The 27,319-nt window shown below is 41.3% G+C and overlaps 1 protein-coding gene across 3 annotated transcripts in view; it reads left to right on the forward strand.

Moving 5' to 3' along the window:
- LOC136868879 (uncharacterized) overlaps window positions 1–27,319 on the forward strand; it is a 140,511-nt gene that overhangs the window by 88,154 nt on the left and 25,038 nt on the right. The window contains exon 1 of one of the 3 annotated variants that reach the window (XM_067144808.2): window positions 27,019–27,116. The exons of the other annotated variants lie outside the window; for them this stretch is intronic. Within the exon in view, the coding sequence (XP_067000909.1) occupies window positions 27,084–27,116 (33 nt within the window). The 5' untranslated portion in view covers window positions 27,019–27,083. Of the gene's footprint in view, window positions 1–27,018; window positions 27,117–27,319 lie in introns of those variants that run through there. 3 annotated transcript variants of the gene reach the window in all.

The raw sequence follows: 27,319 nt of genomic DNA on the forward strand, positions 1-27,319 counted from the left end.
ACCTTAATTAAGGCCACGGCCGCTTCCTTCCCGTTCCTAGACCTTTCCTGTCCCATCGTCGCCATAAGACCTATCTGTGTCGGTGTGACGTAAAACAAATGGCAAAAAAAGCTAATTTATGATGGCAAAATACTACATATTTTCTTTCATTGAAAGAAGTATTTTATAGGCAATTTAAATGCAGTGCTTAATTACTACCAGTTAAAGATATTACTCACACGTAGATAGTTAATTTACTGCCTGCTATTACACATATGAAGAAGTTTACAAAGAGCGGATTACATTCTATGTGCGGCACAGAAGTATTAGGCTACAAGTTAACAGTATTTTTGATGTAGCTAAATCTTTGTGAATACAAATTAGAGACAATAACTATCAAGGAGTACAATAAACAGTACCGGTACCTACGCTGTGGAAAGAAGTCGTCTTCACGAGAATGCAGACTGCACACTGTCATGTATCGCGTAACGCGTTTTCCAATTGACAGCGCGGAAGCCCACCTTTCTCTCTGAACTTTTTGTACAGGAAAGTAGTGAAGAGATTTCGCATCCGTTTTATACGATTTGCAACCGTATATACAGCAGTATCTCCTCAAATTTGACAATTTTCTTTCTGTTTCCATCACGACGTCAATGCTTCGCCATGTAAATAAAGCTCACCAGTCACTATGTTGCAGCTTCAACATTCTACCGCGTGGCCGCGCCATCCAACTTTTCTGACGTCAATAGTGGCTCTGGTGTTGGGTTTGTCTTGAAACTGGTGATTGTCGATTTTGGTTCTGAATTTAAATCTGTCCTGTACAATGTCTTCCGAGATGTTGACTTCCTGGAGATCTGTTTTAATTTCACGAAGCCAGCTGTTCTTAGTTTTAGATGAAAGGGCCAGGTTGAGAATTGTTTTATTTAGTCTCTTACTGTTCATTCCGTAAAAAAAATACTGTACACGTAAAAATATGTTTTTATTATTTTCGATAAACCGGAGATCCGGATTAATGAGGGACGGATAAACGAGGTTCTTGTGTACTTTATGTTGTATTATGGCAGACAGAAAACAGGATGAGGTATTTTTAACCCGTGCTATATTAAAATAACTACTGAAGCTTTTCAGTTTCATAAATACTTTCGCACCGAGCTCGATAGCTGCAGTCGCTTAAGTGCGGCCAGTATCCAGTATTCGGGAGATAGTAGGTTCGAATCCCACTGTCGGCAGCCCTGAAAATGGTTTTCCGTGGTTTCCCATTTTCACACCAGGCAAATGCTGGGGCTGTACCTTAATTAAGGCCACGGCCGCTTCCGCTTCCTTCCCACTCCTAGCCCTTTCCTGTTCCATCGTCGCCATAAGACCTATCTGTGTCGGTGCGACGTAAAGCAACTAGCAAAAAAAAAAAAAAAAAAAAAAAATACTTTCGCAGCGAGGAAACATGATTGCAGGAGCAGCCATCGCTTTTTTGCCTTCCTGTTCCTTCTGTGTCACTCTGGTAATCTGTTACTCTGGTAGCAGTGCAAGATGCGTGGGTCCAGATCCCTCCAGAACGACTCCAACACCTTGTAGAGTCGATGTTTCGCCGTATTGTTGCCGGTTTGAGGGCTCGCGGAGGAGCAACCAGTTATTAACATTACATTCAGAGTCTTCCTATGACTTTTGGCCACTCAGTGTGGAGTAGCAATATTTTACTCTGTGAATCCTGGTAGCTTATTACTGTTGTAGAGAAGTACGGTAGTCTAGGTGTGTTGCTTATGTGTTTTAGTCTTTATAGCAGTACTTGTTTTGTGTTATGTGATTAATTAGCCTACGTGTGCGATTTCTTTCTTTAACATTAATACAGTGATTTATTTACTTTATGGATGACCGGACGAGTTGGCCGTGCGGTTAGGAGCGCGCAGCTGTGAGCTTGCATTCGGGAGATGGTGGGTTCCAACCCCATTGTGTGCAGCCCTGAAGATGGTTTTCCGTGGTTTCCCATTTTCACACCAGGCAAATGCTGGGGCTGTACCTTAATTAAGGCCACGGCCGCTTCCTTCCCACTCCTAGGCCTTTCCTATCCCATCGTCGCCATAAGACCTATCTGTGTCGGCGCGACGTAAAGCCACTAGCAAAAAAAAAAGACCTATCTGTGTCGGAGCGACGTAAAACAAATAGCAAAAAAAAAAAAACTTTATGGATGAGGCTTAGGAAGAAACAAAAGTAAAGTGTGCTTAATTTTCAGTTTTATTTTCTTCCCCCTTTTTATCTTAAAAACTTTTAGAAATTTATGTTCCGCCGCTTTGCCGTTGCCGTTACGCTGTGAGCATCAAAATGAGCCCCTCTACAACCCCCCCCCCCCAAATCCCCTAGAGTTCATGAATATAATTTTTAGCTTAGTTTTATGAAAATGAAAATCCTTCGACCGGTTCAGGAATGGAATGAATGAAGCCCCATCTAGCGGAGAGGATAGGAATTGTGCCGGCTGTCGAAGCCTGTCGCTCTCCTCTTACTGATGAAATGAAATGATAGTGGAGAGTGTTGTTGGAATGAAAGACGAAAGTGAAAATCGGAGTACCCGGAGAAACCCTGTCTCGCCTCCGCTTTGTCCAGCACAAATCTGACGTGGAGTGACCGGGATTTGAACCACGGACAGCTGTGGTTCCTCTCCTCTGCCTTCACGTTCTTGATATAGCAACAGGTGAACAAAACTCTTTGTGGCACCTTATCACTGAAGTACTTGTGTGCGGTACAACACACGTCGACCGCCCAGTCTCAAGCGTGCGGTCAGCAGAGCATGGAGACCTCACCTACTACTCCACCCAATGAACTCCGGAAGAAGTTCCTCAAATTATATCAGAACATTAAGCAGAACGCTCGTTCTGTCTTCTGCACTCTATTCTCCGAATGGGAATGTCATCGAAATTGCTTTCACCTCCAGATTTAAACTCTTTGTCCATCACTAACCCTTAGATTTTAGAGGATAATAACAATGTGATAAATCACTCTGGGTATATGAAAGGTCTTATGATACTTAGGAAATATTTTCTATCCGAGAATAATAAGAATATTTTTTTTAATTCGTGTGGCTATTTCTAGCCGGGTGCAGCTCTTGTAAGGCAGACCCTCCGATGAGGGTGGGCGGCATCTGCCATATGTAGGTAACTGCGTGTCATTGTGGTGGTGGAGGATAGTGTTGTGTGTGGTGTGTGAGTTGCAGGGATGCTGGGGACAGCACAAACACCCAGCCCCCGAGCCATTGGAATTAACCAATGAAGGTTAAAATCCCCGACTCGGCCGGGAATCGAACCCGGGTACCTCTGACCCGAAGGTCAGTACGCTGACCATTCAGCCAACGAGTCGGACATAATAATAATAATAATAATAATAATAATAATAATAATAATAATAATAATAATAATAATAATCATTCGTTTGAGAAAACACAGTTCATATCAAACATCAAGACAGTTCCCAGATATATACAGGTCATTCAGGTCAAAATAAAAATGGCAAAGAAATTCAAATACCTAGTACCTAGGCGAGTGGATAAAACCTAATATTTCTGAGAAAGAATCATTTAAATCAAGAATCAGCAAGAAGGAAGTTGCCTACTACTTCACCAATGATATCTATAACAAATGGTCAGCATCTTTCAAATCCAAGCTTAGACATTGCTGTGCAGTAATTCGACCTGAAGCTCTATATGGAGCAGAATGCCTTTCAATGAATAAGAAAGGTTTCGCAGAACAACTAGAAGTCAAAGAAAGGAAGATTCTAAGGAAGATCATTGGCCCAGTAAAGGGAAAGAGAGAACATAGGAAAAGGCACAAACATTAACTATATCCGCATATGGAGAAAATAAGACACTACTAGGAAAAGAATTTATTTCTATAGTCACTTTACTCGAATGAGACCAGAACGATTGTCCTTTCGAATCTTTACCTACTTTCTAAATAATAAAACTAAATGATTTAAAATAATTGGGGATCTTACGCGATGATATCTTGCAACTTGGCCCTTTAATGAAGATTTTTCGAAGAAAACTTAAAATGAAGACAGGCAAAACATGTATCGAAGAACAGGAGGATCACCGAAGGATGCGGGAGTACTGGGCGAGTGTTAAAGCTAAAGACAGACAACACCGTCGTCCATAGTTTTCCGAAACGAAATAATAATAATAATAATAATAATAATAATAATAATAATAATAATAATAATAATCCCGTAAAACGCCTATGTTAAGTCTCGAATCTGGCTTCATTTTAATTCTCAATCCAAAGTTTCGTCCCCAGCAATTCTTCTTCTTCTTCTTCTTCTTCTTCACTCCTCTCCCTCTTCTTTGTTAGTCTCTTCATTTCTCCAAATGAGCCTACTCCTGTATCTTCTCTGACCTGTCTCGTGTATTGTTGTCAATATATTCCTCCTCCTGCCCTGCACCATTCCTTCCATTACATAAACTATGAAACTATTGTACCTGTGGAGATGGCCAATTAATTGCCCTCGTCTTTTCCTTATTTTTGGTAGTAGAGATCTTCTTTTCATGTACTGTTCTAATAATGTCTTCCTTTGTCAGGCTTGCTGCCCTTAATTTTCTCACTCAACACCACGTCTCAAATGCCTCCAGACGTCTCTTATCGCATCCACCAATAGTCCATGACTCCGAGCTATACAAGGTCCCTCTCCAGACGTACCATAGCACTTACTGAATATCCTTTTGGTCTCTACTTTTAGATTCCTTGACGTAAGCAGCACCCTTTTCCACCATTTTCCCGTAAAAGGCACCTTTAGCCCGTAAAACTTTTCTCTTTATGTCGGCTGAACTTTCGCCATCAGATGAGATTTTGCAGGTAGGTAAACGTATTTTCATGTTTCAATGATAGGACTATATCGTTCGTTCGATGCATCTAGCACCTGGTTCTTTTTTTTTTTTCTTTTTGCTAGGGGCTTTACGTCGCACCGACACAGATAGGTGTTATGGCGACGATAGGATAGGAAAGGCCTAGTAGTTGGAAGGAAGCGGCCGAGGCAATTAAAGTACAGCCCCAGCATTTGCCTGGTGTAAAAATGGGAAACCACGGAAAACAATCTTCAGGGCTGCCGATAGTGGGATTCGAACCTACTATCTCCCGGATGCACCACCTGGTTCTTACTGGCAGCTTTTTCCTCTTCACTCCTGTAGCTATCTTCAGTTTGATATCGACGACCGGAATTATATCTTGAGTACTTAGCCATTCTAATGTGGTTCATGATGATTGACTACAAGAAAATGGGTAAACAGAATCTCCATAAGTCGAGACGAGTAAGTTAGACGAGCCCGTGGAGAGTGACCAGACTCGATAAAACTCCAAATGTTGTTATCCCAAAATCATAGAGACTAACACCAATCTCAGATAAATTAAAATGGTTTGATCGTCATCAATTACTTCGTCGCATAAAACCACCCTGGTGTACAGCAGATTTCAGACGTTTGCGGTGTGTTCTGGATGTATGTGTATGGGTACTTGGGATTCTTGATGTTTCTCCAAATTTTCAAAAGGTTTCTGATCATCTTAAAGCTAGAAGTGGGATGTTACTCAGCACCGGAAACCAAGGAGTGCTTGTTCGACGTATGCAACCAGTGATTTTTCGCATAGCCTTGTTTCTTTGTTTTCTTAGCAAATTTTTACTAACTTATTTGCTTTACGTGGTACCGACACAGATAGGCCTTATGGCTATGATGGGATAGGAAAGAGCTAGGAGTTGGAGGGAAGTGGCCATGTCCTTAATTAAGGTGCAGCACCAGCATTTGCCTTGTGTGAAATTGGGAAACCACGTAAAACCATATTCAGGGCTATAGACAGTAGAGTTCGATCCCACTATCTTCCGAATGCAAGCTGACAGCTACTTGGCCCGAATTGCTGCACATCTACCTTGTTGGTAAGTTGATAATATATTCGGCGATGGAATACTTGAGGGCTAAAAGTCTGGATCTTAAAACAGATGCAGGAGGCGCCAACTAGTTTCTAAAATATGCTGTTCCGGGTTTTCTTCTTACTGGCCACATTTAAGAAGTGCTGTTTGAAAGTTAAGGATCCATCCAAATTTATTTTTTCAGATCTTATGTATAGCAAAGTCCTGCAGGATTTTACAGACAAGTAAACCGGCGTAACTGTGACTCTCTGGAGCTTTAGATATCGGTAGAGCTACGAAAAGAATAGACACATCTCACTGGAACACAATGTTGAGGATGAAATTCGTAGAATGACCACGTCCTCCACTTCCAGGACAACCGTACTACTGTATTGTTGACAACGGGATGCCACTCGTCAGTACGGCTGTACCGGGCCCTGCGAGGAGATACGAGTTAGTAAATATGGATGAGCACTTGATACATTACATCACAGCTCTTCCTTGTAAACTCATTCTCCACGGGTGACCTTCAAATCTTGGCGCAGTAATTGAAGCAAGTAGCTACTTAACTGCCTGAGGGCGGCTCATAGAACTAGAAGTCGCAAACATGCTTTCGACTGAGCATCCATGGGTAGTCCCACTAAGATCAGAATGGCAACCTTCTTGCACTAAGGACTGAAACCCACTTGTGGCATGTCTAATAGTTCCAGAATTATAAACATTATAAACTGTGTGTGGGGTAATATCGAGAACCAATGAATTGATTTTTTTTTAATTTTTTGTTTTATGGCGACGATGGGACAGGGAAGGGCTAGGAGTGGAAAGGAAGCATCCGTAGCATTAACTAAGGTTCAGCCCCAGCATTTGCCTGGTGTAAAAATGGGAAACCACGGAAAATCATCTTCAGGCTGCCAACAGTGGGGTTCGAACTCACTATCTCCTGAATACTGGATACTGACCGCACTTAAGCGACTGCAGCTATCGAGCTCGGTCGAATGAATTTATGCCCTTTTCGCCGCTGTTTTCATCATTTACATGTCTGACATATTAATCTACGACTAAAATTGAACCGAATGGTGGTGATTTTAGTGAATGAAGTCGAAGAAAAAGTGGCAATCCTAGCACTTTCTTTGCTTAATGCGGCTAAACCGCCAACGACAAACCAAAGTATGTGTAGAAGAAATCTTTATAGGAAATTCGGCGACTGTATATTCTCGGTAAGAGTTTTGTTGTGCTACTGTGTAATTTGCAGTAGGAGGTTAACCATAAACTTTGAAACCATATTTTGAGATTAATCGCATAATCCTTATAAACATAAATTGCGCATTCAGTTCAGTAATATTACTATGGTTGTGTATCATTTTCATGAATGTTTGAGTACTTGTCATAGTTTTAGTGACAGCGCAGGAATGGTTCAAATATGGCATTGGAAGAAATGAGCGGGTTATAGCAGGTGAGCAGTCGGAACGGCCTTGGAAAAATGTTGCACTGTGCGGATATACGCCTCAAATACACGTCCCAAAATAAACGAAGTAAAATTCGTAGAAAATAATTTCAGAACATACGATTACAAACTAGTCACCTAATTAAACATTTTTATGAGTTGCAAAACACACTACTCCGGGGAGAAGATATCTGCTTGAGGACGGTGAACGCGGGAGGGTCCAGATACTTGTTCATTTGACATTGGCCTATTATAATAAATAATGAGCAAAACTAATAATAATAATAATAATAATAATAATAATAATAATAATAATAATACAATACTTGTTGTTGGGCCAAAACTCTACACTTCTGCTAAAAAAATAATCTAAAACTTTTACCATCCTTATCGACTAAAGGATTTTACACGAATGCAAGACTGTAAGTTTTCAGTAGAAATACTATATCAACGGTAGTATTTTATTAACTACAGGACCTTTATCAATGAAAGGGGATTTTAATATAGCTATACTATATTTACATCGTGAGAGAAGTTTTGAGTGCTTCCGTCACTTGAAGATTTCATTAAATGACTGAATGATTTACGTCAGTGGTGAGTGTTTTATATGACTAAAATCTACGCTACCGGGCGAGTTGGCCGTGTGGTTAGGGCCGCGCGGCTGTGAGATTGCATTCGGGAGATAGTAGGTTCGAATCCCACTGTCGGCAGCCCTGAAGATGGTTTTCCGTGGTTTCCCATTTTCACATCAGGCAAATGTTGGGGCTGTACCTTAAGGCCACGGCCGCCTGCTTCCAACTCCTAGCCCTTTCCTCTCCCATCGTCGCCATAAGACCTATCTGTGTTTGTGCGACGTAAAGCCACTAGCAACAATTCTACGCTACATGATCTTAAGTTGTGGAAAAAAGTTGCATTATACTGAAGATTATCAGTGTCTGAAATATTAATAAAATTTCGCATATTTCCACTGTTAAGCTATTGCCTTCAGACCCAGGGAAATTACAATAATTTTAATCATTAAGGTGAAGTATGTCCAAGAAATTGGACATTCTTATCCCCAGCAGCATTCTGAGATAAGGATAATTTCACGTCCAATAAAAAAAATTTAATAATATTTCCTGTTACTAGGCTGGCGTAGCAGGGGGAGAGGTGATACTCCCACGTGGCACGTCCCATGTGGCGGATAGGGAGGTTCTAACCGGCTTGCCGGCGGGCTTGAGGGAAATAAAATACCTCTCGCGAACCGAACACACAACCCCCTGTGGGTGGGGGGACGCAGACGAATACACCCTGCCTGTCATAAGAGGAGACTAAAAGGGGCGACTAAGGGATGATTGTATTAGAACCATAAAACTACTTGTGATTAGTACCACCATGCGGGGAACACCATGGGTTGCTTTTACCTGCGCGTAGTACCACTATGTTAGGCACACAATAGTTTGTGATTAGTAGCGACAGTGTGTGCTCAGGATGCATTTTACAGTACCTGTGACTCGTACCACTATATGAGCGACATCATGATTCTGCCTTGCCTGTGATTAGTACCCGCTATGTGAGGAACACCACGGGATAGTGCGAGTCCCTGTGGTTAGTTCACTTATGTGAAGAACACTATAGGTTTGCGTTGCCTGTAAATAGAGATACAATGTGCGAAACACCATAGGTCTGTGTTACATGTGTGCATTATCTATATTACCTGTGAGTAGTATCATAATGCGTGGACCACCACGAGTCTACGCTACTTTTGATTAGTACCGCAACATGACAAATAGCATGGTTCTACTTTCCCAGCGATGAGTACTATTATAAGGGGCCGATGACCAGGATGTTGGACCCGTTTAGAGTAAAGCATCATCGATTCAGTATTGTGCTTTAGAAGCAATCCCTTGGTCAGCAATACTATCGTTTAACGCTAGATTCTGGGAATGTGGGGCTTTGCGGGTCGGATCTACTGATTGTTTTAACTCCATCCATCCATCCATCCATCCATCCATCCATCCATCCATCCATCCATCCATCCATCCATCCATCCATCCATCCATCGTCCTCACGTTTTGAATTCTGGTTAATGTAGGATTATGGATTTTTAATTGTCCTTACATTTCGTGCCATTAGTTGCCGATGACGTAGATGTTAGGCTCCTTTAAACAACAATCAGCATCATGTTTCTTGTTACTCATAGCTTGTAGTGGAAGCCTTTATAACAAGTAATATGAATAAAGTTAAGTGCGTAGTTCATCAGACTTTATCCATATTCTGCTGAAATTTGTTTGCTGTTTGGAATCAAGAACGATTGAACGACGAACAATTTGGGGTTTACATTTTTTTTAATAATACCGTTTTTCAAACGTGTAAAATCGTTCTACTCCCCTTGCTTCGGATATGATGAAAGCACCATTCTTAATATCAAAGTATTCAGTGTTTTTACCAGGGAGGAAGTCTGTCACAGTGACAGGTTACAATATCGAATCAAAATGTGTAACCGGTACCATGGATCCCAATGGTTTTGGAGGAAGAAAACGATGATTATCATTCTCCTATGTGATATACTCACTTTTACTTGTGTTTTAAAGAAACTGTCAAAGCATGTCCACTTCAATGGATGAAGTACGTATTATTCAGTTTTTAATAACGTGTGTTATTTAAACTCGTATGTCTTAATTTTTTTGTATTACAAATTGTACTCGAAAGACGGGAAATATCTTTTTAAATCTCAATCTCTCTTCGTAGTGAGTACAAGTTGTTTAATTTTGTCACTCGCCCTAAGTAGCTGCGATTTTATAACGCAGTGCTCAACTGGAAAGCATGATTTAAGTAACTCTAGCTAGTAAACGTTGGTTAATGAATAATCATATTATAATATTTTGAATTTCTTTTCAATTCCTATATGTTTTAAGAAATGCTAGGGGGTAACATTTTGTTCCACAGAGGTATTTTAATGTGCCAACGATACGTAATTGTCGCATACAACTGTCTCAGTTGCCACCAACCTCAGGTATGAATAAAATTAAATATTTGCGTTCCAAACAAACATCATTACTAGAGACAGGTGGAACATAAAATTTCATATGATAAACTATGGCTGCTAACGCTATGGGAACAAGGAATTTTACGATTTGCGGTGTTTATAATTCATTTCGGACGATTCATAATTTTCATATTTCATAAAAATCGTCATATTATATAATATTTTGTATGGTTTAAAAATGTTCGATTTTAGAGAATTTCAAATCTTATTTTTCTTGTTTCTTTTTGCACGATTTTTCTCCTTCTGTTAATACTTCAAACAGTAATGAGCCAGGATTTCCAGATAATGTACCACAACGGTTTTTCAGGAGAAAATGTGGAAAACTCAAGCCACTTTTTCGGAGAGCAGATGTAAATTAAGATGCTATTAAGACGATCACAAATACCCAGTCCCCGAGCCAGGTGAATTTACCAAACACAGTTAAAATCCCCGGCCCAGTTGGGTATCGAATCCTGGTCCCTTTGAACCGAAAGCCACTACTCTGACCATTTAGCCAAGGTGCCGAACGTTCTTAAAATAGTATAAAATTATGACTTATTGTATTTAATTTGGTGTTGTATTACCAAATAGACAAAATGTAATCTTTCTTTCTTTCTTAATTGGCTTACACTCCAGGGTTGGTTTTTTCCTCGGACTCAGAGGGATCCCACCTCTACCGCCTCAAGGTACGCAGTGTCCTGGAGCATGAGACAATGGGTCGGGGGATGAACTGGGGAGGATGACCAGTACCTCGCCCAGGTGGCCTCACCTACTATGCTGAACGGGGCCTTGGTGGAGGATGGGAAGATTGAAAGGGATAGACATGGAAGAGGGAAGGGAGTGGCTGTGTCATTAAGTTAGATACCATCCCGGCATTTGCCTGGAGGAGAAGTGGGAAGCACGGAAAACCACTTCCAGGATGGCTGAAGTGGGAATCGAACCCACCTCTACTCAGTTGACCTCCCGAGGCTGAGTGGATCCCGTTTCAGCCCTCGAAGCAGTTTTCAAATTTCGTGGCAGAGCCGGGAATCGAACCCGAGCCTCCGGGGGTGGCAGCTAATCACACTAACCACTTCACAACAGAGGCGGACCAAAATGTAATCTACAAAGGCATTTTTTAAATAACGTAAAACTTATCTAATTGGTTTGGGGACGAAAATATTGTAGCATTAAAATATGTATTTAATATTTTGAATATTTTCATTTCTTCGCAAAATAAATTTCATATTTTGTCTAAAATTTTCTTCATATTCTTGCTGTCTCTTACTCATTACAACAGTTGCGTTCTGAGCTATAAATCCCAAACCCGGCCGCCAGAGCTTGAAGCTCCGCGAATAAGAATCTTTTATTAAATGCCTAAGCTGAAAGAGCACGTACGGGTTCGCTTCCTGCTGGTCGGTGGAGCGGAACGTAGACCGACACGCGCGAACACTCGCACAGTTCTTGTTCTTCTCTTGTCTGCAGAAAATTAGAGGAAACCAGTCTCAGCAGCCTTGTTCAGACAAATAACCCCATCGATCCCGACAGCGGTTGAACATGTATCTTTCCGCATGAAAGCAGTTAGTCACTCTTTATCTCTTTATCTGAAAAACATTTGACCTTTTCTTTTAAAATATTTCTTTTTGGGATGGTTACAAAGTCTGGAAAGGAGCGAATATTTTTAAATATGTCTGACATTTGTGTTCTGGAAGGGTTCTGACACAATGGTGCTGGTTAGGTGTCTGAACAAGTCTTCCTGTCAGTTGTCACAAAAGAATTATAACTTACTAAAACATTGTAAATGGCTGGTATAATACTTTTCTTTCTTTCTTAATCTGCTTACCCTCCAGGGTTGGTTTTTTCCCGCGGACACAGCGAGGGATCCCACCTCTACCGCCTCAAGGGCAGTGTCCTGGAGCGTGAGACATTGGGTCGGGGGATACAACTGGGAGGATGACCAGTACTCGCCCAGGTGGCCTCACCTGCTTTGCTGAACAGGGGCCTTGCGGGGGGATGGGAAGATTGGAAGGTATAGACAAGGATGAGGGAAGGAAACGGCCGTGGCCTTAAGTTAGGTACCATCCCGGCATTTGCCTGGAGGAGAAGTGGGAAACCACGGAAAACCACTTCGATGATGGCTGAGGTGGGAATCGAGCCCACCTTTACTCAGTTGACCTCCCGAGGCTGAGTGGACCCCGTTCCAGCCCTCGTGCCACTTTTCAAATTTCGTGGCAGAGCCGGGAATCGAACCCGGGCCTCCTGCGGTGGCAGCTAATCACACTAACCACTACACCACATAATTGGAGCAATTTATATGAAAGAGACTTGTTTCTATCAGGTCATTCCTCAACGTTATACATGCATGGAACATATTCAGGGGGCGGGTATTTGTGGAGACCGCAACGAACACCACATGTTACAGAACTGGTTTTTGGTAATGTTCACGAATTATGAGGTTCTCATTAATAATAGTATGAGCATAAGGCAATCGTGGCATATCGTAAAACGTGGCCCTACAAGCGAAATATGAACACAATCTTGAATTACCCTCCTCGTATCATTTTATATGGAATTTCGCATTGATATTTCTTTTTCTAAGCCGGCCCCATGGTGTAGGGGTAGCGTGCCTGCCTCTTACTCGAAGGTCCCGGGTTCGATTCCCAGCCAGGTCAGGGATTTTTACCTGGATCTGATGGATGGTTCGAGGTTCACTCAGCCTACGTGATTAGAATTAAGGAGCTATCTGACGGTGAGATAGCGGCCCTGGTCTAGAAAGCCAAGAATAACGGCCGAGAGGACTCGTCGTGCTGACCACACGACACCTCGTAATCTGCAGGCCTTCGGGCTGAGCAGCAGTCGCTTGGTAAGCCAAGGGTTTGGCTTGGTTTGCTTTCTATTTCTAAAGGCTGTTTCCACTGTATAACGTTCAATTGAATTTAATCTGAAAAACTACTAGGTCTATATTGGTCCCACCTATTCAATACATAAGTGTATATACAATTTCAGCACGCACCTATTTTAATTTAAAAGTATGTCATATGAATGTAAATTTTACTCACGTTTTGCAACTTTAAATACATTCATTTTTAACTTAAAGTTATTTCTAGACAGCTGAAGATGGCCAAATGCAACCGAAACCTGCAATGTTGTTCTAATGTGATGTTTTCACAACTTTGAATTGTAAATAAACTTGAGTAGGTGGAACCAGTATACTAGTTTTTCAAGTGATATTTTCCAGAATTTTCATAAATCTCCGCCAAAAGTAAGAAACAATCTCCACCGAGCGGGTTGGCCGTGCGATTGGGGTCGTGTAGCTGTAAACTTAACATTCGTGAGAAGGTGGATTCGAATCCCACCGTCGGCAGCCCTGTAGATGGTTTTTCTGTGGTTTCCCATGTTCACACTTGGCAAATACTGGGGATATACCTTAATTAAGGCCACGGCCGCTTCCTTCCCAATCTTAGCTGTTTCCCATACTGGGTCACCGAAAAAGCTTTAATGTGTTAGTGCGACTTAAACCACTAGCTGAGAAAGAAATAATCACCAACACCATCAGTATTAAAACATGCAAATTATAAAATCAGTTTCCATTAATACCTGCCCCTCAGCACATTAAAACAGTTGCTTTCCTTGGAGAGACACAGGTAGACATCACCTTTACACAGCGAGTTTTGCTTCTACTTTGGCATCGATCAAATTCTAACTACTGGCAAACCATAGAAACAGAAACTATAGTACACCTGCGAAACCCCCACAATCAGTGCAGTCCGGTTGACGTGGCAAAAAGGGGCTTCTTAGGGAGCCAGATTTCTTTTTAACTGGGTGAGGTGGACGTGTCGTCTCAAAACTCACGAATTCCAGGAAGAGGATTAGTAAGAACAGGTTTCTCTACCTGGGCCAGTCTCAAAACTCACGAGCAGAGCCAGTTCTTCTTTGAATGGATAAATATCCGCCCTATTAGTGATGGGATAATGGAATACTTTCAATGGAATACTTCCATCCGATTATTTAAAAAATCGAATGAATAATCAATTTAAATAATCGAATGTTTTAAATCATTCAGTTATATCGCACGGAATAATCGGATGCGTCATGAATAATATTTCTTTTTTCGGTTTAGGTGGGTCGGGTAGATGATCAATTGAAATAAGCGAATAGAAGAGCTCTTACGAAAAATAGAAATACGATCTTTTTTTCCAAATGAATCTTCAAGTATTGAAACTAAATGAGTGAATTAACTGTCTTGATCTTAAATAGCCGGGCTGAGTGGCTCAGACGGTTGAGGCGCTGGCCTTCTGACCCCAACTTGGCAGGTTCGATTCTGGCTCAGTCCGGTGGTATTTGAAGGTGCTCAAATACGTCAGCCTCGTGTCGGTAGATTTACTGGCACGTAAAAGAACTCCTGCGGGACTAAATTCGGGCACCTCGGCGTCTCCGAAAACGGTAAGAGTAGTTAGTGGGAAATAAAGCAAATAACATTAATTATTGATCTTATATCTCTAAATGAAATTCCGTATTCAAGTAAATGCCTCCTTCTGGCCGCATATTGGAACTAAGCCCCAGTATTACCAGTTTCTTTTAACTAGCAGCGAGCAATATACTGGTACCTACTTTAATTTTATGTCGTCCGGCTGCATGCATAAACGGTTAGCATGTTGCCTTTGGTCCATGGGGTACCGGGGGCCCCGGATTGGATTTCCGGTCGGGTCAGAGATTTAAACTTTTATTAGTTAATTCCTATGGCTCGGGGACTGGTCGTTCGTGCCGCCTTCAGCATTAGACTTCATCTTAGGTAGGGCCTCATCCTCACAGACACGCTGGTCACCTATACGGCGTCAACTCTAAAGACCTGCACCAGACGTCCCTGGAGACAACACGTCATCATTATAAATTTATGTGAAAGGTAAAAAAAATTGCTTTAGGACAACAGCAAAATATTTTAATAATAAGAATACACTTCGGTGTATTTCATTCACCAGGCATTGTTTTACCCCCCGTGCGATGGGGAGCCAGAATAACATCTCGGTATGCCCTGCCCGTCTTAAGGGAAGCGTGAGTCACCGCACACCTCATACCTCCTGCGGTCATCGCAAGCACCTGCTGTCCGGAGTCGTCAATTTTGAGACCCATTAGAATGTTTACTTTAGCAATCAGTTTGTAGTCGTGATTTTTGATACTATTTGTAAGTAATTTTAGCCCTGAGTTTAGAAACTCGTGAGTTTTAAGACGTAACCGAGGTGGAAAGGGGTAATAACCACTGAAGGGAATATTTTATGTAAATGAAACTTAAAATAATGATTGTAAGGTTCACTACTGTGCTTCTGAGAATTTAAATAGTTAAGATTAAAATCCTCGGTCCGGTCGGCAGTTGAACCCGGGACCTTCTGAACTTAAGGCCACTCTACTGATCATAAAGCCGAGGAGCTGGACAAGTTCGTGGTGCAATCGTCTGTAACTGGCAAGAAGAAAATTTTAAAGTACTCTTGGCTGTGTGGTTGTGTGGTCGGCGCTTACTACGCTGAAGATCGAGAGATCGAATCGAAACACTGTCGTTTAGTATAAGAAGTGTTTAAATGCTAGAGGCCAGTGAGAGCAAGTCTACTTGTCACTGAACAACAGCTTTCCAAGGCAAACATTCCAAAGTAGTATTATTTATTATTAATAACAAATACATCCGGTGGCAATGATAACTTACAGTAGTGTAATATAAAGTTGACATAATTACAAAACAACAACAACAACAAAAACAAGAGTACATCAAGCAATTCAATGGAAAGAAAATAATATAATACTACTAGTTTAACATTCTGAGTCCAGCGTCTTCATATACAAAGTAGTAGTAGTAGTAGTTTGCGTCCAAATTTTACTTACACCGAACGAATTGGTTACGCAGTACGAGTCGTATTGCTGTGAGCTTGCACTCAGGGGACGATAGGTTCGAACCTCGCCGTTGGCAGCCCTGAAAATGGTTTTCCATGGTTTTTCGTTTTCTCATCTGAGAAATGTTGGATTATATCTGAAATAACTTTCGTCATCAAAAGCCTGTGTATGTTTTTACGACGTTAATCTACAAACAAATACAGTATATGTATTTATGTATATACTGCTTTGCTTCGCGGTGAATCTTGCCGTATAGTTGTGAAAGTCCTGTGAAATATCGTGCTTACAATGGAGATATTAACATTACTTTTTTCATGTCTAAATTCCCGAGCTACAATAATAATAATAATAATAATAATAATAATAATAATAATAATAATAATAATTCAGTTTACATCGAAATGACAAATAGATTCCATAAAGACATTTTATTCCTGCTCTGGCTCGTTTTATGCTAATGAGGTAGACGATTTGGCAACTCTGAATACGGCAGACGTAGTAAATCCTATTAGCCCCTAATAGACAACGGGCTGCCGCTGAAGGGTAGTGGTGTGAGGCGAGGTCGTTATGTTTTGTCCCCAACTATAAAATATGAAGGTAGTGAGAATGATTGCTTGTGCAAAGAAGTAGGAACAATCCTTGTAGTGACGTACAGTAGTTGGGGATTCACCCAACCAACCCCATGACACTACAGCTCTGAAAGCCTTGGCCTACCAAGCCATCGCTGCTCATCCCGAAGGCCTGCAGATTACGAGGTTTGTGTGGTCAGCACGACGAGTTCTCTCGGCCGTTATTCTTGGCTTTCTAGACCGGGACCGCTATCTCACCGTCAGATAGCTCCTCAATTCTAATCACGTAGGCGAGTGGACCTTGTACGAGCCCTCAGATCTAGGTAAAATCACTGACCTGGCCGGGAATCGATCCCGGGGCCTCCGAGTAATAGGCAGGCACACTACCCCTACACCACGATGCCCACGCTGGTGATTTACCGTGCCTCCATATTGAAAAACAACCTATGGTTGAAAACTATTAATGAAGCCTATATTCTTTGAAATAGGCCTACGAACGGTAAATAATCCGGTTTTAACTCACGGTGCCCAAATAAATAATCGACAGCTTTGTAGTACGCTGACACATGCTTATTAGACAAATGTCAATTAACGACGACAACAACGGCGTCGCAACAACCCAGTAGAGCCTTGACCTGCCAGGACGACTGTAGCCCATCCAGATGTCTTCCAGATACTGGAGTGGCACGTGATCAGCGTCTTTAATTTAAGGCAGCCGATCGCAATGAGAGCCTCAGATGAGCACGGCTACTGCCCCAGTGGTGCAAAAATGTCAAACCCATTTGTAACTAGATACTTCATTTCGACAATACCTACCACGTAGCAGGTATTCTAAGCCTACACTTGCAGCCATGGCCTCGAAAGACACCTTCGAACTCTTTTCTTTGAATAGAAACTCGTGTGATTCGTATTCTAAAATAAAGATGGTTTTCCGTGGTTTCCCATTTTCACACCAGGCAAATGTCCGACTCGTTGGCTGAACGGTCAGAGTACTGGCCTTCGGTTCAGAGGGTCCCGGGTTCGATTCCCGGCCGGGTCGGGGATTTTAACAATTGGTTAATTCCAATGGCACGGGGGCTGGATGTATTTGTTGTCTTCATCATCATTTCCTCCTCATCACGACGCGCAGGTCGCCTACAGATGTCAAATAGAAAGACCTTCACCTGGCGAGCCGAACCCGTCCTGGGATATCCCGGCACTAAAAGCCATACGATATTTCATTACCAGGCAAATGCTGGGGCTGTACCTTGAGGCCAGGGCCGTTTCCTTCCTATTCCTAACCCTTGCCTATCCCATCGACGCCATAAGACCCATCTGTGTCGGTGTCACGTAAAATAAATTCTAAAAATTAATCACAGTAGAATGGACTAGAACCATAATTGAGTCTATAAGTGTACAGCAGATAGCCACAATACTCTTGTAAAAGAGGATGTGATATTGACATTTTCACTGACTTCTCGCTAAGGTGACTATGGTTGGAATGCTGGTCAACGCACCGGAGATTCCTGAAATGAAAACCACGTCTTTATGGTTCTCTACAAAGCTTCTTGAGGCTATAATCACGATATCAACACTCGCACAAGACTACAAGCTTTATTTATTCCTGTAAATATGTGATGTTGCATTAAGCATGTGAATAATTTGCATAACCCTCATGAATGCCTTATGCAAGGGTGTCAACCTCTAATATTCTCTTAATTTGCATTGTGTGTCTACGAGCACAAGCATGTAAACAACGTAACTACAGTACTGCCATTGATTCCTGCATGGACCAACAACTCGCCGAGCCTTGTGGTGGTACAAAATGGTAGTTCCTTAGGTCAGAATATTCTGTCTGCTAATTAACAGCTTGAAGACCTTCCTATTGTTAGTCGATCCAATTATAACTGACTTGCCAGAGCGCGCTGGCTTGCCCCAATAGGAACCAAACCTTGTGATATTACAGATGATCGATCTCTGAGTTGCCGCTGTGCAGAATTTAACATTCACCAAACAAGTAAATCACGAAAACTCACTATTTTACCTAACTACAAACTAAAAGTATTCAATTTATAATGTGATTAATAATAATGTTTATTTTACGTCCGGCTAAGAACATTTTTACGGTTTTGGACACGCCGAGGTGCCGGAATTTTGTCCCGCAGGAGTTCTTTTACATGCCGGTAAATCTACCGACGTCCGGTCCCGCGGTATAGGGGGCAACGCGTCCGCCTGTCACCCGGCGGCCCGGGTTCAATTCCCGGCCGGGTCAGGGTTTTTTAATTTAAATGATTAATATCCCTGGCCTGGGGACTGGGTGTTTGTGTCGTCCTTAACGTTCCTTTCCTCACATTCAACACTTTACACTTCCGCCATTTACAAAATACACGCAGGTTCCTCACATATATATGGTGCAAATAGGGGCAAAAGATCTTTCTAGGTCGACGCCCCGAACAAATAGCATTTTAAAAAAATCGACTCGAGGCTGACGTATTTGAGCATCTTCAGATACCATCGAACTGAACCAGGATCGAACCTGCCAACCTGCGAACCTGAGCCACTCAGCCCGTCAATGTGACATTATGCAGTATTGCACTCACGGCAGTAGCCTATACGGGGTTATTGAGCAGTCACAAACAGCTCATGAACCGTTGAAGATATCAACATTCTGTTTTCACTTTCAGTAATTGTACCAAGGCGCTCATAATTGGACTCTCAGTAAATTTCCAATGTGTCAATATCTGCTGACATTACGGTACTAACGTTGTGTTTTAAAAATATAAATACACTGTTTTCTACACTTAGATCAACTTACAAATATTTAAAAATCCTCAGCCTGTTTCCAGTCATTCGACCGGGCCAGACATGGCATGAATGAAGCCCTCATCTACCGACGAGGATAGGAATTGTGCCGAGGACTGTCGCACTCCCCTGGGGCAATGACTTATGACTGACAGATGAAATTAAATATTGCACAGTGTTTCTGGAATGAAAGATGACAGGGAAAACCGGAATACCCGGAGAAAAACCTGTCCCGCCTCCGATTTGCCCACCACAAATTTCACATGAAATAATCGGGATTTGAACCACGGAACCCAGCGGTGAGAGGCCGACGAACTGCCATCTAAGCAACAGAGGCTCTAATTTATCAATATTATGAATTCGGTTTTTAAAGTCGGACAAATACTTCTCGAGAGAATGTATTCAAACGTGTTTCATTTGTCAGCCGGGGGCTGTCGTGCGACATATGGAACATGAGTTAGCTGTTGACATATAGAATTCCTTTGCCTTGTTCTGACAGCTAGGCGTTCGCTCTACTGTGGCCATAAATATACTATGATGAAATTGTTTAACACCTTTAATATCTCCGTGGGTAACAGGTAAAGGAAAAGCAGATATGCGATGGGTTTCCTTTCCTATCTGATTTCCCTTGGTCAATTCTTGTTCTTTTTCGACCCCGACGGTATTTGGTTTGCGAAGCCTAGGAAGTCTTTCATTTTCACAACCTTCGTGGGCGTTCTTTCTTTTGTTCTTTCTTCGAAGGATAGAACTACTTTATCTTTCCCTTCTGCTTAGTGTTTAGAAAGTGTGATTACCCAGTAGTACTAGTTGTTCTTCTTAAAATAATACTCGCTTCCACTGCCACCATCACTTTCAAACATCCAGTATAATTTTGACTACTTTCTTTCTATTTATTTATTAGGCCTAATGTCTCTCCTTCTTTTTCCGCCACTTTTCACATAACTTGATGGGGATGCGGTTGCGATCCGTGTCACGTATGTGGACATGGCCCGGTTTTACCGTCAGATGCCCTTGCTGACATCAGTCATGATTGATTGATATTAGTGTTCACACTAACTCAGGTGGGTTTTTGGCGACGATGGGATAGGAAAGTTCTAGGACTGAAAAGGTAGCGGCCACGGCCTTAATTAAGTACAAATTGGTGTGAAAATGGCAAACATTGGAAAACCATCTTCAGGGCTGCCGATGGTGGGGTTCGAACCTAACACCTTCCGAATGCAAGCTGACAGCTATGAGACTCGTTCAGCGCAGCTATCCCATTCGGTCCTGTGTGGTGTTATGTCACTTCAGAATAATAATTTTGTCCTTATCACACATCCAGTTTTCCTTTACCTGTTATCTGTTTAAATCATACAATTTATCATTGCGTATTGTCCGACTCGTTGGCTGAACGGTCAGCGTACTGGCCTTCGGTTCAGAGGGTCCCGGGTTCGATTCCCGGCCGGGTCGGGGATTTTAACCTTAATTGGTTAATTCCAATGGCACGGGGGCTGGGTGTATGTGTTGTCTTCATCATCATCATCACGATGCACAGGTCGCCTACGGGAGTCAAATAGAAAGACCTGCACCTGGCGAGCCGAACCCGTCCTGGGATATCCCGGCACTAAAAGCCATACGACATTTCATTTTTTTTTTCATTGTGTATTTATGTCCACAGTACAGCGGATACCTAGCTGTCAGAAGAAGGCGAAGGAATTCTGTATTTTACTTCCTGATTTTCAAAATAATCGCGGTGATGAACTTGTAATGTTTGTACGTTTAAGGCTGGTTGTAGGAAACGATGTCATTTCATTTTAAGAAACAAAGTTAGTACCATTATCTCAGCAGATATTGGTGCCCTGAAAAGGTACTCAAGTCAGTCGATGAGGGCCTTGGTACCATTATTGAAACTGAAAACATCATTTCAATCAATCAACCAATCATCGATCAGTCACTACTGATCTGCATTTAGGGCAGTCGCCCAAGTGGCAGATTCCCTATATGTTGTTTTCCTAGCCAATTGCAAAGAAATTGGAAATTTGTTGAACATCTCCCTTGGTAAGTTATTCTAATCCCTAACTTTTCTTCCTATAAATGAATATTTGTCCCAGTTTGTCCTCTTGAATTCCAACTTTATCTTCATATTGTGATCTTTCCTACTTATAAAGACACCACTCAAACGTATTCGTCTACTAATGCCATTCTACGCCATCTCTGCACTGACAGCTCGGAACATACCACTTAGTCGAACAGCTCGTCTCCTTACTCCCAAGTCTTACCAACCCAAACATTGCAACATTTTTGTAACGCTACTCTTTTGTCGGAAATCACGCAGAACAAATAGAGCTGCTTTTCTTTGGATTTCTTCCAGTTCTTGAATCAATTAATCCTAGAGAAGGCCCCATACGCTGGAACCATACTCTAGTTGGAGTCTTATCAGAGACTTATATGCACTCTCTTTTTTGCTAGTTGTTTTACGTCGCACCGATACAGATAGGTCTTACGGCGACAATGGGACAGGAAAGGGCTAGGAGTGGGAAGGAAGCGGCCGTGGCCTTAATTAAGGTACAGCCCCAGCATTTGCCTGGTGTGAAAATGGGAAACCACAGAAAACCATTTTCAGGGCTGCCGACAGTGGGGTTCGAACCTACTATCTCCCGAATACTGGATACTGGCCGCACTTAAGTGATTGCAGCTATCGAGCTCTGTGCACTGTCCTTTACATCCTTACTACAACCCCTAAATACCCTCATAACCACATACAGAGTTCTGTACCCTTTATTTACAATCCCACTTATGTGATTACCCCAATGAAGATCTTTCCTTATATTAACACCTAGGTACTTACAATGATCCCCACAAGGAACTTCCACCTCATCAACGCAGTAATTAAAACTCGGAGGAATTTTCCTATTTGTGAAACTCACAACCTGACTTTTAACCCCGTTTATCATAATACCATTGCCTACAGTCCATCTCACAACATTATCGAGGTTATTTTGCAGTTGCTCACAATCTTGTAACTTCTTTATTAATCTATATAGAATAACATCATCCGCAAAACGCCTTATCTCTGATTCCACTTCTATATATATATATATATATATATACTAGCGAATGTACCCGTGCTTCGCTACGGTATTCTACATTGTATTCGAATATCGAAGTAAATAGTGTACATGCAGTAAATAAGATAGTTTTAAAATTGCATGTCTCTTAGCGTTATCCGAGAAAGAGCATGGGGAGGTCCCCGTACGTTTCCAATGTAAAGTGTTTGTTACGGATTTGTGATATAACGGCAGGCTCACTTGCCTACTGGCATTCACAATCAGGTTGGGAAGTTTACATTATAATTGCAGGCCCCATTGCCTACTATGCGGACAGAATCGATTTGGGGAGTTTTCGTTAAAATGGCAGCCCCCCTTTCCTACCTCCAGACAGATTACAGTTTTTATTATAATGGCAGGCAATTACCCTACTATCACTCGAAATTGAGTTGTGCAGTTATCATTATAATGACAGGCCCCTTTTCCTACTGCCAGCCAGCGTACTGCCAGTCACACCAAGTTGGTGAGTTTCCATCAAAATAGCAGGCCACTATGCCTAATGCCAGTCACATTTTAGATGAGTACATTTCTTTATAATGGCGGGCACCCTTGCCTACTGCCAAACACAATCGGGTAGGGGAGTTTTAAACAAAACTGCATGCTCACTTACCTTCTGCAAGTCAAATCGAGAAGGGAACTATTCATTACAATTGTAGGCCTTCCTTACTAATGACAGTTACACAGGAGTTGGAGAAGGAACCCTTTCCTACTGCCAGTCAAAGTCGGTGTGGGGAGTACTGATTACAATAGCAGACCGACCCTTTCTCGATCGCTAAATCGACATCAGTGAATATATATAGATCGACATACGAAAGTATATGCGTGTTTACAATATTGAAGACCTTCATTTACAGATTAACTGCTACTAAACGTACGTCATATCGACAAAGGATTATACCATAAGACACGCCGGATTTAGTGGCCTAAATGGCTGGTCCAATGATATGTCATCTATTCTTGGGTCAGATTTAGAAACGTGGAACAGGGTAAAGGTTTTGTAAGATCATCTCACATTACATTACTTTTCGGATAATAATGTGACAGCTACATACGTAGCATTTGGCTCACAGATGGCTACTGAGTGGGCCAATTTTCGTGAAGAGTTTGATGATTCTGTATTTCATATAAGTAATTGAAAGTATGAATAATGCATGTGAAAATTCCAAATTGACTTAACATCGATTAATAGAGAAAAATCAAACGTAAAAGGGATACAGATACGGCATAAAGTCATAAGACGAAGGTTGTAGATCATTCCAAATTGAACGGAGATTGTGCAATCCGTTACGTGATAGGAATTTCCGAAGGTCTGCACCATCATTAAAATTGCCTGCATATTTCGATATTCTTCGGGGATAAAAAATGAAAAATTTAATGATATAGGATTTTTCATTCGTTACAGGCTAAAACGTATAATTTTGTCAAATTTCAATTATCTTCTTATTCTTCTGGCAGATTATGCCACAATGTGGATTTTGGGCGAGGCGGGTAAAAATTAGGACTTTCAGGAAATCAAAAATTATGGAGATTGTTATTATTACCCCTTAAACGGAAAGCTGTACGAAAATTTCGCCAAAATAGTCAGTGTAGAGGTACACAGTCGTTACGATTTGATTTATATAGATAAGGAATCTGCTCCATGTAAAACACCTTTTGGGCTATGTCCGCTGGACTTAACCTGCAAAAGTGACCATTCATGATATCTCCCTTATTAATCCTCCTGACGAAAAAATGCACATGAAAAAAAAAGGTTTAGAGGTGGAATTCCATCAGGTTTGGTCGATTTCCAGTCAGGTTGGTCTTGTTCTGTATATATTGTGGAAGAGTAAAATCACCATTTCGGTTCCTTATAAACCGCCAGTCCATTCCGGAACATGAAATGTTATTTACGTTTAAAACCTACCTTTGGACAGGTGGATGCTAAATATAAATTTTGTTTCGAATGTCTTCAGTAGTTTTCAAGTTGTAAGGAATACGCTTTACACGCACCCGCTCGTGAGTTAAGTCCGATGGGACTTGTACAGAAAAACGGTCCTTTAATGATATCTCCCTTATTGATCCTCGTATCGAAATGATGCACATGAGAAAAAAAGGTTTAGACATTAATTTCTACCAAGGTAGGTAGACTTCCATAAACTTTTGTTGTGTATATTTTTTGGAAGTGCAAAATCACTGTTTCGGTTTCGTATAAACCCCCAGTTAGTTCAGGGATTTAGAAACAATATTTGCCCTGAAACCTATCAAGGACAGGTGTATTCTAAATACGAATCTTGGTGGAAATGCATCCAGTAGTTTCTAGCATTCACGTACATACGGCGTAATTAAGAAAGAAAATAATACAGTTAAGAATGTTGAAACTAATAGAAAATGGATTATAACTGAGGACAGCCGGATAACGACAAATAAATAAATGCCGTGAGTTATGGATATAATAAAGCGCTAACAGAGGAGAAATTTAGGTTCAGTGATTCTTAGGTAAACAAATATGAAGATGACTAATGGTGTTATTACTTAATCTATTCGAGGGCGGTTATAACCTCCAACGATATTCCGCCAATATCCCGCAGATGAGCCGATTGATGCCTCTCTTGCCATCTACCCAAGGAACAACCACGAATTTAAAAGCATGATGAGGAAAATGGCAATACGTTACTTCCCTACTGGCATGCAGTCAGAGACGTTGCCATGGTAACCTGTAGGTTCGTTGTCGGTCTGTCGGTCACTAAATGCAGAGCATGATACCAGCAGAAAATTGTAAATTTCTCCGTCATGTGAAGAGTAAGGTAAATTATGAACATAACGAAAGTTGTTTATAATGAAGAGACGTTTCACGTACGGTAAACGAAGTTTACAGAAAATCAATAGTATAAGAGAAAATAGAGGAAAACCACTGTGGTTTTCCTATAAACACCCCGTCTATTCAAAGATTTTAAAATTATATGCATATCGGAACCTTTCCTGGGATGAGTATACTCTAAATATGAAGTTTGGCTGAGATCTATCCAGCCGTTTCGACGTGATGGTGGGAAAACCACTCTGGTTTTCCTATAAACCCCCCGTCTATTCAAGGATTTTAAAATTATATGCATATCTAAACCTTCCCCGGGATTAGTATACTCTAAATACAATGTTTGGTTGAGATCCATCCAGCCGTTTCGACGTGATGGTGGAAAAACCATTCTGATTTTCCTATAAACCCCCCATATATTCAAATATTTTAAAATGATATGCATATGGAAAATTTCCCCGCGATGAGTATCCTCTAAATATGAAGTTTGGTTGAGATCTATCCAGCCGTTTCGACGTGATGGTGGAAAAACCATTCTGGTTTTCCTATAAACCCCCTGTCTATTCAAGGATTTTAAAATGATATGCATATCAAAACCTTCTCCGGGATGAGTATACCCTAAATATGAAGTTTGGTTGAGATCTATCCAGCCGTTTCGACGTGATGGTGGAACAGACAAACAGACAGACAAACAGAAACAATTTTATTTATATAGATTTTTACACTCGTTCTTCACCCCCTTTCCATCCCCGCCCAAAGGAGTCCTATGAGTGCCTTACACAACAGTATATTTTTTTCCCAGATATTAAGTCTTATTTGTACCTATTTTGGTTGACAGCTATGCCCAAACGTACATGCATAATCTCACTGCTCTAGAATCCTGGAGCTGACGTTGCCATGGTTACGGCAGTTCATTTCTTTATCCGATTCCTAGAGCAGGGGTAGTGTGGTGCCAATATCTCCGTAACGGTTGGTTTTAGGGCCTTAAAACATGGTTTTCGGGCCCGTAGGGCTTACCGTGTTTTGTTCTTTGCGTCAAGAGGATTAAATTGAGCTTTGTCTCGTCCTTATACGACAAATTCGATATTTTGCCTATAATAGTATAAGAGAAAATGGAGGAAAACCGTTTTTCCTATAAAACCCCCGTCTTTTCAAAGATTTTAAAATGATATGCATATCGAAACCTTCCCCGGGGTCAGTATACTCTAAATATGAAGTTTGGTTGAGATCTATCCAGCCGTTTCGACGTGATGGTGGAACAGACAAACAGACAGACAAACAGACAAACAGAAACAATTTTATTTATATAGATATATATATATATATATATATATATACATAAAGGTCCAATAATACAGCCTTGAGGAAATCCCCTCTTAATGTCAATATCTTTAACGGTTCACGAGTTACTTCTGGTAGACAACTTAGCTGAATAACCCTGTATTATATAAGGTAAAATATACATTTTCATTAAAGGTAAAGTCTGTATAGGCTGTATGTATCAGCTGAGCACATTGTCCTCCCCACTGGGAACACCCCGCTACAGTTCCAAGCTACACTTCAAGGAAGTGTTATGATATCTGTACTAGGCTATCTGCTCAGTTCTGCAGTGACTGATAAAAGAGTATGGACGTGGTTTAGAGCATAATTATAATGCTTGCATTAGTTCTTTGTTCGACACGAAAGGTTCTGGAACATGTGGAGCACATACTCGCTATGGAGAGAGAAGGTAGGTTTCCTACAAGTTTGACCAACATATTGTCTATTATTCTAAAGCTGTGTACTTTAAAGTAGAATTGTTACCACGTGTAGTCGTAATCTGGTTAATGTTCATAAAATTTTAACGAATGGAAAGTTGGTTATCAGTTGGCTTCGTGGTTTAGGGGTGCGTGCTTCAATGCTTCATACTCAGACACTTGGATTTCATTCCAG

This window comes from Anabrus simplex, chromosome 1 (genome assembly GCF_040414725.1).
Source record: "Anabrus simplex isolate iqAnaSimp1 chromosome 1, ASM4041472v1, whole genome shotgun sequence".
NCBI lineage: Eukaryota > Metazoa > Arthropoda > Insecta > Orthoptera > Tettigoniidae > Anabrus > Anabrus simplex.